The sequence below is a fragment of the Squalius cephalus genome, assembly GCF_949319135.1.
Source record: "Squalius cephalus genome assembly, chromosome: 23".
Lineage (NCBI taxonomy): Eukaryota > Metazoa > Chordata > Actinopteri > Cypriniformes > Leuciscidae > Squalius > Squalius cephalus.
The window spans coordinates 15,103,327-15,118,869 of NC_137144.1; the positions used below are offsets into that span (position 1 = coordinate 15,103,327).

At 36.5% G+C, this 15,543-nt stretch overlaps 3 protein-coding genes across 5 annotated transcripts in view; 2 read left to right on the top strand and 1 right to left on the bottom strand.

The window, feature by feature from the left end:
* Positions 1-4,818: 4,818 nt before the first annotated feature.
* Positions 4,819-11,189, top strand: slc15a5 (solute carrier family 15 member 5; the record flags this gene model as incomplete). The annotated part of the gene is made up of 9 exons (XM_079859230.1): positions 4,819-5,173; positions 6,063-6,285; positions 6,814-6,983; positions 7,307-7,527; positions 7,623-7,809; positions 8,934-9,122; positions 10,600-10,731; positions 10,848-10,956; positions 11,036-11,189. The coding sequence occupies 9 exons, from the start codon at positions 4,819-4,821 to the stop codon at positions 11,178-11,180; spliced, it is 1,731 nt and encodes a 576-aa protein (XP_079715356.1). The 3' UTR covers positions 11,181-11,189.
* Positions 11,190-12,241: 1,052 nt separating this feature from the next.
* Positions 12,242-15,481, top strand: tmem17 (transmembrane protein 17). Of its 2 annotated transcripts, none has more exons than XM_079859589.1 (5): positions 12,242-12,521; positions 14,026-14,132; positions 14,258-14,371; positions 14,455-14,598; positions 14,698-15,481. In XM_079859589.1, exons 1-5 carry the CDS (start codon positions 12,407-12,409, stop codon positions 14,794-14,796), a joined length of 579 nt encoding a protein of 192 aa, XP_079715715.1. In that variant the 5' UTR covers positions 12,242-12,406; the 3' UTR covers positions 14,797-15,481. The 2 variants fall into 2 exon arrangements, with proteins under 2 accessions (XP_079715715.1, XP_079715716.1); XM_079859590.1 differs by having other exon boundaries at positions 12,244-12,521; positions 14,029-14,132.
* A 5-nt stretch (positions 15,482-15,486) lies between these two features.
* agbl2 (AGBL carboxypeptidase 2) overlaps positions 15,487-15,543 on the bottom strand; it is a 15,918-nt gene continuing 15,861 nt past the window's right edge. For both annotated transcript variants that reach the window (XM_079859588.1, XM_079859587.1), the window contains exon 24: positions 15,487-15,543. This exon is cut by the window's right edge. The gene's annotated coding sequence lies outside the window, so the exon portion shown is untranslated.

Consider the following 15,543-nt stretch of genomic DNA (forward strand, 5'->3'; position numbering starts at 1 on the left):
GAAATATGTTGCGGTAATGAGGAGTGCAGAGTTGACAATAAATATATATAGAAAGTAAAAAATAAATAAGTAAAAATCTCACTATATAATAATAGAAAATAATAAATGTTAATATTTAAAAATGTAAGTATCGATTTTCAGAGTAAGTCATTTGTTCTCATTGTGTTGATTAACTTGTATCCCATTAACTTGGGAATTGGACTTCACCTGTTATGCTGAATGGGGTTGCTTTACTAAAAATAACTGTGTCATTAAAGTCACAGAACAATGAAATCAAAATTGACAATTCTTTCGGATTTTATGGAATATTGCGGTATTTATTATACATGATTTATCCATTATGGAACCCCTAAAGGGACATTGTGATGAAAAAAATACGAGATGGGAGGAAGAATGATCTGTTAATGCTTTTGCGTTCTCTCGCAAATGTTTTGCTTTTCCCCGAGACACTTAGCGTTTCTTCACAAAACTTTTGCGTTCCCCTGAGAAACTTTGCGTTCCCTTGCAAAACTTGTGTGTTCTTTGAAAGCAAACTCAAAGTTTCTTGGGGGAAACATTCAAACATTTTGCGATCGAATGCAAAGTTTCTCATCGGATCACAGAAACAATGCACATGAGATATACAGTAAAAGGAAGAACTCTGCTCTGATTGGTCAGATGGCTCAGTCTGTTGTGATTGGTCGGTCTACTCTGCTCTGATTGGTCAGATGGCCCAGACTGTTGTGATTGGTCTACTCTGCTCTGATTGGTCAGATGGCCCAGTGTGTTGTGATTGGTCTACTCTGCTCTGATTGGTCAGATGGCCCAGTCTGTTGTGATTGGTCTACTCTGCTCTGATTGGTCAGATGGCCCAGTGTGTTGTGATTGGTCTACTCTGCTCTGATTGGTCAGATGGCCCAGGCTGTTGTGATTGGTCTACTCTGCTCTGATTGGTCAGATGGCCCAGTCTGTTGTGATTGGTATACTCTGCTCTGATTGGTCAGATGGCCCAGTCTGTTGTGATTGGTATACTCTGCTCTGATTGGTCAGATGGCCCAGGCTGTTGTGATTGGTCTACTCTGCTCTGATTGGTCAGATGGCCCAGTCTGTTGTGATTGGTCTACTCTGCTCTGATTGGTCAGATGGCCCTGGCTGTTGTGATTGGTCTACTCTGCTCTGATTGGTCAGATGGCCCAGGCTGTTGTGATTGGTCTACTCTGCTCTGAGTGTTCAGATGGCCCAGTGTGTTGTGATTGGTCTACTCTGCTCTGATTGGTCTGAGAACTGTGCACAAAAAAGTGTCTCCTCGACATCCATTAACAACACGAACCAGACTCTTCCAGGCCTCAGCTACAATTACAATGTTTGAGGGTCAAAGTAGACGTTGTTCACGAGCAGCCAATGAGGACCATATGTGGTATTATACAAATGTGTTGTGCAGGAAGTAAGACTGGAATCTTGACTCGTTTCAGGCAGTTCAGAATCGGTTCAATGTTTTCTGAAACAAAAACTCCATTTATCATGCACTTTGATCTTTGAAACCTTGCAGACAGCAATATAATACACTAATGTCTGAATGTCTAAAAAAAACCATAGGGGCACTTTAAAACATCAAAGTATAATACTTAAAATGCAGTTACAATTCTAATTTGGCCACATTATTATAACTACCTATAAAATAAATCCCCGTACGCACCGAGGTTGAGTGCTGCACATTTTAAATAGAGAAGACTTGGCTTGCCTCACTTCTCCTCTAGCACCCAGGGCCTTCTCCAAGAGGATGCATTAGCTCCCCTATCACATCCTCTGTCTGGGCCCAGGGAGCCCTATTGTCACTCTATACAACAGTCCTTTTGGCACCCAGCAGCTTAACACCCCAAGGCTCCTCAGTCTCAATGACCGGGCTTCCAGTAGGCGAAAAAAGTGTCTGGGCGTACGTCACCTAGCAAACCGCCTAATCTTCTTGCCCTGTGCATTTACACCATCCATTCTGTGGCACGAATCAAAAGCCACCTTGCTAATTAGAGCCCTTCATCCTTTTACTGCTATTCCACCATAGAGAACTGATCTCTGTTTCCTTATGTATAGAAGTAAAGGCGAAAAAATGCATGCAGTTTCAAGGATGCATTGGAAAGCCGCTCTTTAGTTGAAGTCGTATTTACAAGCAGAAAAGCTCTTGAGAGTGTGTGAAAGCGAATGCAGGGAATTCACGCATGTCATTTAAAGCTGTGTTGTGAGACTGAAGTGATTCAAAATGTTTGACCTGTAACCTACAAGTCAGACTAGAACAAGCAACGTCTTAGCGTTTGACACTGGAGTGTTTTGCAAAGCAGTTTTTTTTTCAATCTAATTCAATCTGAATAATTGTTGTATATCCTTTGCATCTTGTAACCCAGAGTGGCCGAACTTTATTCCATTTAAACAACCAAAAAGATTATTTTTTTAATCACAAGAAATAACCTGGGAAACTTTCTCTCAATTATAGACCACTTAGCTCTGCATACAGCTTTTCTATATACCAAGAAACATACATTTGCATAAAGCCACATTAAAAAAATAAGCCACTATAATGATAAAATATGAGAGTATAGACATATTTAACCAAACATTAAAGCTTACAGTCACATCCACTATAGTTATGAAATCAACAAATCAAAGCGTCTCTAATTGTGTTTTAAATCCTACACAAGCTCACAGTAATCTATTTACAATGTCTTGCCAACTTAAATAGTGCCCTCTAGAGGAATAATTCCCATATTACAAAATACAGCTCAGATGCACTAAAGTTTTTTTATTTAAATTGATGAATAAAAACATCAAAAAGGCATCCATGATATATACTGTGCGTATTTATGATCATATTTATAACCACATGTTAAAACAAACAGGAACGCACACCAATTCATGTCATAAAAATGTGAACAGAAAGTCTCTCTGAAGGTTTTTATTTTGTTGTTTAAATGTATATGCTCAATCACAAAACTCAGGGTTGGATCCATGGCAACCAAACTGTGGCCTCAGTCACCGATGCACCACACAGAGTCTGTATTCTCTCTGCTTACCAGTTTTCTTTCTCTTTTCATTATAGCTCTGCTAGCTTTGAGTCGTATTCACGCCCAGTCAGCACCACCAGTGTGGTCTTTTCTCCACTCATATAATTGGTGAGCTCAGGCAGAAATATTCAAGCCCAGCACACCGTAGCCATCCAGAACAGAGAGTATGTGATGCTATATGGCCACAGGCCAAAGACCACAGATTCAAAGAGACTTTCCAAAGAAATTCGCATAGATTGACAACCACATTTCAATAAAGACTGAAATTAGGACAACATAACTAAAATGGATTCAAATTAACCAATTAAACTGGAGAAAATAAATAAATCTAAAAATATATATTATTTATTATTTTATTCTAATTATTCTATTTTTTTATTCAAATTAACCAATTCAACATAAGTAAATAATAAATAAATATTTGATTTAAATTAACCAAATTCAACATCGAACTGGATGGATGGATGGATAAATAAATAAATATTATTTTCTCATTGATTCAAATGAATAAATTCAACATCAAACTGTGAAAATTAAATTGATAAATAAATATTTTCTTTTTTGATTCAAATTAATAAATTCAACTTCAAACAATAAAAATAAAATAAATAAATATTTTCGCTTTTGATTCAAATTTAACATTAAACTGGATAAAAAAAAAATAATAAATGAATAAATATTTCCCTTTTTATTCAAATAAACCAATTCAACATCAAACTGGATTGATGGATGGATGGATAAATAAATATTATTTTCTCTTTTGATTTAAATTAACCAATTCAACATCAAACTGGAGAAAATAAACAAATAAATATTTTCTCTTTTGATTTAAATTAACCAATTCAACATCAAACTGGAGAAAATAAACAAATAAATATTTTCTCTTTTGATTTAAATTAACCAATTCAACATCAAACTGGAGAAAATAAACAAATAAATATTTTCTCTTTTGATTTAAATTAACCAATTCAACATCAAACTGGAGAAAATAATCACTATAATATAAAATGACAAAAAAAAAAACAAAAAAAAAAACATATTATCTTACTTCAAAAGACAGACAGCCTGATGGGACTGGGATTTCGTATTTCACGTGTGACACTTGGCCCTGCCTCTAAGCCACCTTTCACAGTGGGGTGTTATATACTAGCGGCACCTTGTGTCCTTCAAAGTTTAATTATCTTTCATTTGCTAGCACCACGTTGATACATGCTTGTGAAATGAATTTGAGAGACATATCATTAGGTTCTTAATAAACAAGCATTAAAATATATGCATGGCTCCACAGGGTCCAGTCCTATAATGCAACAAACAAACAAAAAGTCTTGCCTGATGAAAAAACTCTTCATCCTTGTAAAACTGCGAGATAAACAAATATATTTGATGGTAATTTCAATGCATCCAAAACTTTAACCAGTTTTTCTCTACATGGAAAGCATTGCACGTTCTTCCCTGATTCTCTAAAGGCATTCATTACAAAAGTATGTCTCACATCTCTGAAATCACTTGCATCATCATCAGCCATCTTAATGAGATTCGACCGGAGACTGACCACGCACAAAGTACAAGCGACTGAGAAGTTCAATACATTAGTGGCAGTCCGTGAACATTGCCCAGAAACCTCATTCAGGAGACACGTGAGCCGGTTGCTGCTAAGGCTCTGTTGTAAGGCCTCCACAAGATTTCACAAGGTTGTGAGGAATTGCCTATCTTGCTCTCTAGTAATGGAGACGGGGCACCAGCATTGTCTTAACATCACTTCCACAGGAAGATCTCTAGAAGAAGCATGCCTCCCGTAGATGCTTTCGATAGACACGATGGCCACCTCCATCATGGGATCTGCAAATCTCGATATCCCAGTGGGACGGTCAGCAAGCCGCACAAGGCTCGTAAGAAGCTGCAGGTGATTGTTTGTGTACTTTTCGTGGAGCTTTTTGAGAGGTTCACCTTCTTTGGGATTGTTTGCAATATGATCCTTTTCTGCACCATCAAGCTGGGATACAGCAGTTACCAAGCAGCCATGGTGAACACATGCTTTGTGGGAGCCAGCATACTTACACCTGTTCTTGTGGGATGGTTTGCTGAGACGTTTTTGGGAAGGACAACAGTTCTCTGTTTTTGTGCACTCCTTCATTTCCTCGGTTAGTGGTTGCCATTACAGTGAAACCTTGGTAGATATATGCATATCATTTCTCTTTAGCATCTAACTCATCTTGTACTCAAAGCCACTTGTTTTCATTTGGAGTTGCACTAGAAGCTAAGTATTGCTATATAACAAACCATGCTTGAATAACCAACTGACCCATGCTGGTCCAAACTGGTTTAGGCTAGTTTGGTCCTAGTCTAGGAAAACTGTTCATGAAAACTGGATAACTGACTTCCTGCACTCTTAAGAAAAGGTACAATATTGAACCTTTCATTTTAGGGGTTCCCATCATGGGATCATTAGTTTTAATTTATTGAATTGGTTTGAATTAATTTTTAACAAATGTTATGAATCAAACAGCTTGTAAACATACTTTAATCACTAGAAAAAAATGAAATAACCCATTAAACATTAAAGTATGCAATCATTTAAGACATTTACCCTTATAGAACCTTTGGTAACACTTTATTTTGATGGTCCCTTTTGAACATTCTGTTGACTATAAGTAACTTTGCATCTACATGTCAACTAATTATCATTAGAGTATTAGTAGAGTGTCTGTTTAATATCTGCTAACTCTTTATTGTGTTGGTTCCCTAACAGACATTCTACTGAGTATAAGTAACTGTGCAACTACATGTCAACTTATTCTAACCCTAACTCACCAGTCTATTAATACTCTACCAACACTCTAATGAGAGTTAGTAGACATGTAGGTGCAACGTTACTTATAGTCAACAGAATGTGTTAAAAAGGGACCATCAAAATAAAGTGAAACCAAACCTTTTCGGCATAAAGAGTTCTTTAAAATTTAGCCTTGAGCTCTATATTGAACCCAACCGAACCTTTTTTTCAAAGAGTGTGTTGTTGGTCCATTTTTATAGGAACCGCCTTGCTTCCTGTCGTCGCATTCCCTTTTGAGGATTTCTATATAAACACACACAATATTGTGCATCAACTTGAGCCGCACGAGCAACACATACTATTCTACACGGCACTTGTCGCGGTGGCACTTGGCATTGGTGGCATCCGTGCCATCCTCTGCCCAATGGCAGCATATTACCTTCAAGGTTGTGATCGACACCAGCTTTTGTCCTTCTTCAACTGGTAAGATGCTAAATTTCTATTATTGTTCAATCTGGATACAGAATTTGCTGTTCTTGTCAACACAGCATGTGTTTTAAGGTGCTCTCACTAATTTCTCTTTGTTGTGCTGGTAGATAAGGCAATCGTCTTTTACTTGTACTGACATACTTAAACTGTGTGGATGTAAAGCAAAAGTTTACAGTTAATGATGATATAGTAGGAATGTGCTCAATACATTCGCCATGATTCATTTCTTAAACAAAAATCTCTAAACAAGTTTACTGAAATAAAGTGAGTAGCATTCAGCTGATCGTGTGATCTCAAAATGGCGGCCTCCATTAGTCGACCCCCTCTATGTGAATTTTTTTTATTTTTATTAGGCTAATGTTATGATTGAAGTATTTAATAATCATTCTTAATAACTATTTTAAAAAGTACTATATATTTCTTTATGTGAAAAAGGTTTTAAATGAGGAAGAAATTACTGAGTGCACCTTTAAGATGCATTGTACAATAGTTTAAAATGCTGCCGCTGTCTACAACCCACAGGTTTTACTGGCTGGTCAACCTGAATTCAACAGTTGTTTTTTTGGGGATTGCCTACATTCAGCAGTCAGTTGCCAAAAACCTGTGTTTTCTCATCCCTTTCACCTCTGTTCTCCTCGCCCTCATTGCCATACACATGGTGCGCAACAAGCTCACCTTCCGTCCAAATAAAGGTAGTTAACAATGCCATTCATTATGCATATACACTACTGTTTAATAATAGTGGGGGGAAAGTGTCTTATAATCTTCAAGTCTGCATTTATTTGATCACAATACAGTAAAACAGTAATATTGTGAAATATTAGAAATTTTCTATTTGAATATATTTTCAAATGTAATTTATTACTGTGATGAATACTCCAGTACTCCAATACTACAGCATCATTAAACAGTCTATAACAGTCTAATATGATGATTTGCTGCTCAAGAGACATTTCTTATGATTATCAATGTTGAGTTTCTTAACAACTTGTAATTTTGTTCTGTGGAAAAACAGGCAGTTCCTTGCTAACTACACTCGGTGTGTTCCTGAACTCTCTTAAAATGTGCTGTCTCCATTACCGCCATTTGAGCGGAGATGTTGACAACTGGCTAGACCGTGCCAAGGAAAACAATGGGGGTTGTTACAGTGAGACCAGTGTGGAAAACGTCAAGATCCTAGTCAAACTTTTCCCTCTCTTTGGACTTCAGCTTTTATATCGAGCTTGCATCACCCAGGTAAGTGTGTAGCAAAATCAGCTTAATGCTTAGCTAACAAGTCTTTGTTTCAGAAATGAGCTTTTGTAATATCTCTATTACAATTCTTTTAACAGATTCCATCTGGCTATTATCTGCAGACTATGCATTCCAACTTAAAACTCAACGGTTTTCTCCTGCCAGTAGCAGTGATGAAGGTCATCAGTATTCTGCCGGTGTTGGTCTTAGCACCACTGCTGGAGCTCGTGCACACCTGCTACCAGTCTCCAAAGAAAATACTGCCCTCACCAGCCACATTTATAAGTGAGCATCCGAGCTACCAGGGGCGTCGCTACACCCTTTTTACTGGGGTACGATCCGCAGTGAAATACCGCTGTGCCCCAGTAAAACATTAAAGACAAATCCTCATGTGTCAATGAAGATAAATGTATGCTAGCCTGAGAATCATGTAATTGATCAAACGAGTTTAAAAAAGCTCTGAAATTGTTCACAATTATTTTAGATTAGGGCAAGTTCACTTACATGCTGAATCATCTGCAGTACTTTCTCACACCCAAGTACACTGTAAAAAAAAAAAAAAAAAAAAATGTTAAAACCTTAAATTAAGTACAGTCAACTTGGATGTTTAAGTCATTTCAACTTAAATTACATTAAACTGACAAAAATTACAAAAAAATTAGTTGTAATAATATAACATAAAAAAGTTTAAATTTGCTTAAATTATTTTGATGAGTTAAAGCAATGTAAAATCATATGTAGTCATAACTTACTGATCATATAATTTGTTACAGTATAAAATGGGATTTTTAAAAGAGATGGATGAGGTGGATATTAACCTATAGGAAAGGAAACTGGCAAAATATACTACAAAAACGTATCAAAATATGGGCATAGTTTTTTGATGGGGGGGCCTGTACCCCAGTACTGATGAAAGGCTAGAAACACCTCTGCTAACTATAATTAATGATTTGCCAAGTCAACCTAAAGTCACCATGTCACCAAAAACACCATGATGTGTTTACTAGTACGAGGGCGGGACAACCTGTCAGTCACATGAGATCGACCAATAGCAAACCACAACCATCCAATCAATTCCCAATGCACAAAATCAAGTCAGGCCCTACAGTTTTACTTGTTCAGAAAGCGGTTTCACTCGGATATACATCACAATTAGGAAGAAAATACTATTGTAACATCCGTTTCATGCCGACTTGCATCATGTCAAATTTTCAAAATCCAGTAATTTCAATAGGAATCCACACGTTCTGGTGAGTGTGAAAGATTTCGAAACGTGTTCAAGTTGGTTACGCGAACTCGCCACATTGACCAACAGAAAGCTGCTTGCTTTGAAAGTGACTTCTGTGTGAGCTGTTTTTCATACATCGCTACACTATAGACAATAGACTTTATATTTCATATTCCTACAGCTATGGGTCATGCTTGTGCAGCTCTCTCAGCACTACTGGCGGGGATCTCAGAAATCCACAGGAAGGATTATCCACAAGTGGAGCAGACACTATCGGGAGAGGTCCTGCAGGTGTCCTCTATGACCTGTTTCCAGCTTACGCCCCAGTACATTTTACTGGGAGTGGCAGAGGCCTTCGTAACACCAGCGTGTAAATATTCTCAATTCACTTTCTAAAATATATACAGTAACCATAATAATAGTTCCCCCAAAAACTAAATATCTGCCATAATTTACTCATGTTGTTCCATAAGACTTTGGTTAATCTTCAAAACACATATTTTTTTAACGAAACCTGAGAGGTAAACTCAGGTGTGTTCTTGCCATAACATTGTGTGTATTTGACAGTTTTAGCGCAATAAGACATTAAAGAGAACTTAGTTTAATACTCATGGGATGCGCCATCTGACATCCAGCTTTCTGTGTGTGTGCTTCGGATGTGTGTGAAAAAAAAACATGTATCAGAAATTTAGACTGATACGGCTTTAACCCGCAGATAATAAACTTTCATGATGATGAAGGACTGCAATGTCATGAGCGTGAGATGATAGAGATGATAATCAAAACCAAACAGATGTTTTGTTAGTTTTTAGTATCCGAGGCACGAGCTGTAAAGGCTCCGCCCTCTTCTGGAAAGCAGGACGGGGAGCAGCAGCTCATTTGCATTTAAAGATACAAGCAAAAAAACAGCATGTTTTTCCTTCCTCTCAAAAATGCAACATGTTATAATAAATTATCTGTGGGGTATTTTGAGCTGAAACTTCACAGACACATTCTGGGGACACAAAAGGGGCATAATAGGTCCCCTTTAAGTTTTGGTCACCTGGACTTTCAATGGAAGGACAAAAAACAATAATTTTATCCCTTAAAACTCATCTTTGATTACCAAAATTACAGATTTAAAAGTTTTTTCCTTGAAATATTTTTTTTCTTAAAACAGCTTGAATGTAACTCTACATCCTTGCCTCATTTAGTATACGCGGAATACGCAAATTAGCCCCGCCTCTACTCGTTGACGATCACGTTGACTTGATTGGTTACAAGGTAGTTTGTGACGTCAGAAACACCAGCGATTTCAAACCGTATTTTTGAGATCACAGTGGTTTTAAGGAGAAAATACTCAGCAATGATGTTGACTTATGAATTTGCACATAGTTTGTCTTAAAGCATATAAAAACACCACATAGACATATAAAAAACATTAAAATCTTGATTTTCACCACAGGGGACTTTAATTTAACCTCTTAATTTGTGGTCTGAAGATTAAACAAAGTCTTACGGGTTTGGAACGACATGAGGGTGATTACATGATGACAGAATTTTCATTTTTGGGTGAACTATCTATTTAAAGTGCTTATTAAACAGGGTGCCAAATCAATTCAGTTATTTTTGTTGAAAAAAACAGCATCACTTTAAAAAAAAATAGTTTGAAGTTGTAAATAAAACAGATTATTTGAGTGTTTTACAAAGATTCAATGTGTTATTTATGTAATTTATCATTTCTTTGCAATTATTTGTGAAATATACTAGCAATTTCTGAGTGAAAATTACAATTATGTACAATATATTCTAATTCCAAGAATCAGCAATTCACCAAACTCACCCGTCTCTCCTGTTCCTCTGCTCAGGCTCTCTCATCTCCTTCTGTCTGACTCCCAGCAACCTTAGAGGCGTCTCCTTGCATTTCCTAACCCTCTCATACGGAGGTGGCTGCTTTCTAGGAGCTTTCCTCATTCACTTCCTTTATTTTGTGTCTGGAGGTAAACATACATCTCTCTTGAAAATGTTGAACTTGCTATCGTGGTGCAAAGTAGATGTGACGTCTTAGAGCATGAACTCGTATTTAATATGAAAAGATGGTGTTTTATAATTACAGGAAACTTCTATCCTAATAACCTTGGCAGTGGCAACATGGAGAGGTTTTTCTTTACACTGGCCATATTAATGACTATAAACACACTGGTGTTTTGGAGAATATCACAAAGGTACGGTTCAAGCATTGAATATGACATAATAATGATACATTTGAGTGTTTACAGGACTCTTTATAATGTTTTTGGGCAGGTACACAGATCTGAGCGTGGAAATGAGTAGCGGGGTGGGACACAGTCACCTGACTGAGAAACTCCTGCAGTACAAGGCCTGTCTACGCTTTTATGACACAGTGGATCGCTCGGACACTTTGACGTCCATGGAAACCATCTTGTGAATTCATTGTACATGCAAACCCTGTAATGCTGGCGTTACACAAGAGACTGATTTTGAATGATTTTCAACGCTTGGAACTAGAGCAATAGCTGTAAATAATGCAATTTAAATGTATTCAAAAAATAAAGTTATTTTATGGTATATATGAATTACTATGTTAATGACTCCAAAAACAATGGCGGAAACCATGTTATAAAACAAAAACATGGTAGTTTTGGCATGTGAAGTATGTGATAAGTACGTTTCTACAACATAAGGAGACGTTTCTAAATACGTTTCTGCAATGTTCTGAAAAAATATCCATTAAGTGAAAAAAACTGACATCTTTCATATTTATTCCATTGGGGAAAAAAACGTTTTAAACAATTTTTTTGTTTGTTTGCTGGTATGATACTTTTTTTTTTTTTTTGTGAACAAAGCTTGAAATTTTATTGAGGCTTTTACGATGGAAGTCCACTTCTGCCATATTAAAAAAAAAATCATGATTTAGTAAATTGTAATTATGACATGAAAAGTATGTGTATTGTGACATACTAATTCATATTTATGAGATGGAAAGTCAAAATCATGACGTACTAAATCGAAATATTTAATCTTATAATTATCACTTAGTATGTCAGAATTATGACTGTATATCATAATTTCGACTTTTTGTCATATTTGACATCTTAGTATGTCACAATGTTTAGATGTCAAAATTTATTTTTAAAGTCTTAATTTCAACTTTTCATCTAATAAATATGATTTAGTGTTATAATTTCGATTTACGATTTATCAAGGCTTTTTTTTCTTATGTGGCGGAAAGGAATGGCCTTCCATGTTTTCTTTGTTTTAACTTGTAAATAAATATTACTTAAATATGACTTAATACGTCATAATATCGATTACGATATCGATTAATCCCAATTACGATTTACCAAGGCATGTTTTTTTCTTTTGTTGCAGAAATGGGCTTCCATATTTTACTAATTTTAACTTGCATAAATAGATCATATAACTTCTTTATACTCAAACCCACTTATTTACTTTCCTTCTTCATCATACGCTCTGTGTTAGATCAGCATAAGCATCTGAGCAGTGTTGTGTGTGTGTGTGTGTGTGAGTGAAAACAGAAAACACACCCCGCCACAGCTGGACCGTCGCAACCGCACGAGATCCGCCTTCGTTGCTACGGACTCGCGTCTCTCCCTCTCAACCCTATTTTTTTTTACAGTCTATGCTCTCAACATGGACCTGCCTGAACCCATACGGCGACGGCTTGGAGATTTCTCCAGAACCGTGTTTGTGGACCAAAGCCGAACACAACCCTCTCCCGAAGAACACGCTAATTTCCTTAACCAGTGTAAGTGTGTTTGAGTTATTGAAACGGTGACTTTTGTGTTGAGCTGCTAGCTACTGGGCTAATTCATCTGGTTAGCCGAGCTTATGTGTCAAGCTCCTGTTAGGAGACATTTTGCTTACCTTATTTGCTGATATAATAATGCTTTATGGCACTGTTAATCGGTGTTGGTAACCGTGGAAGTGTCTCTACCCTACGTAACGTAACCTGAACAGTCAGCGTAACGAACCGTTCTTTTCAGTCGGATCTTTTTTAATGAATCTATTGAACCTGTTGTTCACACAACTGGTCTGAACGATTTGTTCAGGAATCGTCCGAATCGAGCGATTCTTGAGTAAAACCTATTTTTCTACAGTCTATGAGTAAAACGCAATTAAAATATTTTTACGATTCCATTTATGTCGGTTTATGAAGATGCATACAAAGCATGGATAATTTTTTTTTAATAAGTATCGTTTGATTAAAACATGCAACAAAAAAAAGAATTTTCTAGATGAACGAGCTGTTCGAAAAAACTGATTTGCGAAAATGAGTCGAACACTCATTTTTGATTCCCAAAAATGCTTAAAGGGACAGTTAACCCCCCCCCCCCCCCCCCCCCCCAAAAAAATTCTGTCATTAATTAGGCTAACGTTACTCACCCTCATGTCGTTCCAAACCTGTAAGACTTTCGTTCATCTTCGGAACACAAAGGAAAATCTTTTTGATGAAATCTGAGAGCTTTCTGTCCCCACTGACAGCTACGCAATTACCACTTTGACGCTCCAAAACGTTTAGAAAGAGATTGTAAAAGGGCAATTCCGCGCAAAACTGTCACATCCATAACACCAACACAATGCAATGGTATTTAGTTGGCGTTATGGCTGTGACATTTTTGCGTGGAATTGCCCAAAACTAATCCATATGAATTGAGCAGTTTAGTCCAAAATTTCTAAAGATACACGATCACTTTATATGATAAACAGATTGAATTTAGGCTTTTAATCACATATAAACAATCATCAACTTACACATCAGTTCAGTTGTGGTAAATGGAAGCTCAAGCATGATTGCTTGATGTGCGAGAACCAATGAGGTTCATTCTTGTCACATGTTACGCAGCACGTTTGAGCTTCTGCAAGAGGTTTGTTCTCACCAAGCAGATTCAGTTAAGCTTCTGTTTATGTTCGCTAAACAATGTTTAGCCTATATGTGAATAAAAGACTAAATTAAATCTGTTCATCATATATAAAGTGATCGAGTCTCTTCAATTTTTTTTTACTAAATTTAAATGGATTAGTTTTATGATCTCTTTATGAACGCTTTGGTAGTTGCGTAGTTGTCAATGGAGGGACAGAGAGCTCTCAGATTTCATCAAAAAGATCTTCATTTGTTTTACGAAGATGAAGGGATAGTTGTTGGGTGAACTATCCCTTTAATGCTCTTATAATTCACCGAAATACGGTCTAGGTGGGCAGCTCGCTAGTTTTAGTGTGCTGTCATTTTAATTTTTTGCACTTTTATTCAGCAGATAAGGATGTAGTATCGAGTCTGCCTCTTCAGATGTCGCTTTACTTTAACATGTGGTTCTTTCCCTTCTGGTGGATCAGCGAGGTTGTGATGCTACAACTAAAGGTGATTTTCCTCTACCTATATTTTAACAATTCAGTCTGGCATTCAGGCTGCTGTTTAATCATATTAATGTATATTAACATAAAATATAAATATACATTAATATAATAAATATGCTTTTCGTCTAGTACCCAGCCCTTGCAGATTATTACAAGTTCATCCTGATCACAATTCTTATTTTAATGACCCTGATTGAGGCCATCAGACTCTACCTGGGCAACGTTGGAAATCTGCAAGAAAAGGTCAATATAAGTATAATATAATATAATATAATATAATATAATCTACATGATTGCATAATCCAACATCCTTTATTTTTAAATAGGTTCCAGAATTGGCTGGATTTTGGCTCCTGACTCTTCTACTCCAGTTTCCTCTGATTCTGTTCCAGCTTTTCAATGAGGCTGTTCTCATTCAACCTCTGGAAAGAGGAGTTCATATAATACTGGCCTTATTTATTTTTGCAGAGGTATACATTTGTATATATATTTGTGTATTTATATGAGATTATAATCCTTTGGTTTAAAAAAAAAAACTTAACGATTGAAAACTGTTTTTTTCTTTTCAGGCTCTTTTTGGATTTGTTGCCCTGCGTGCAATGGTCCGACACACCGAAAGTCGCTTCCATTTGAGACAGTTCGATGGGATTCAGGAATTGGGAACGTGACGAGACCTGCACTGATGAACTTGATTAAATATTGAATGTGGTAACACAAACAAAGACTACAAAGATGGCAGTGGCAACCACTAGAGGACACATGTCATTCATTGAGCTGGATTGTTACTGCAGATGTCTTGGTGCCTTATTTTATACAAACGAATCTTGCCTTGTATTATATTTTGTATGTGGGCAAATAAAATATAAAAAGTTGAACTTTTTAAGACACAAAGACAGAACACACCCCAGTGCTATAAACCACTAAATCAAATTATTTATTGATGCTGAATTTAACGAAATTACAAATTTAATTTAAAAATCAGCTTCATTAGAAATCACTTCCACACATTATTTAATTAGACATCACTTAAAAAAAAAAAAAAAAAAAGAACAAATCATGCTTATCACACACACATTCAAATAAGGACATCTCTTCAATAGAAGGGAAGTTCATATCAGAATAACTTGATTATTCTAACTTTTTTTTATTTAGAAAATGGCTCAGAAAGTAAAAACAAGAGAAAAAGTCTTTGTTTTCCAGTATTCTTTCCCTTTTATTAAATGTACAGACAATTATGAACTGCACTGAACTGAAATGGTGAATGACATATGATTGCAAATAAAAGTCACATGTCGGTATTCAGGCACTTGGCTTCACAAGAAAGCACCTCTTGCTCTCGTCATATTCTTCACGTGCTTTTGCCTAGCTTGGCCTGCTTTTCCTGAGACTTCTGCGTGTGAGATGTTTGAGGAAGA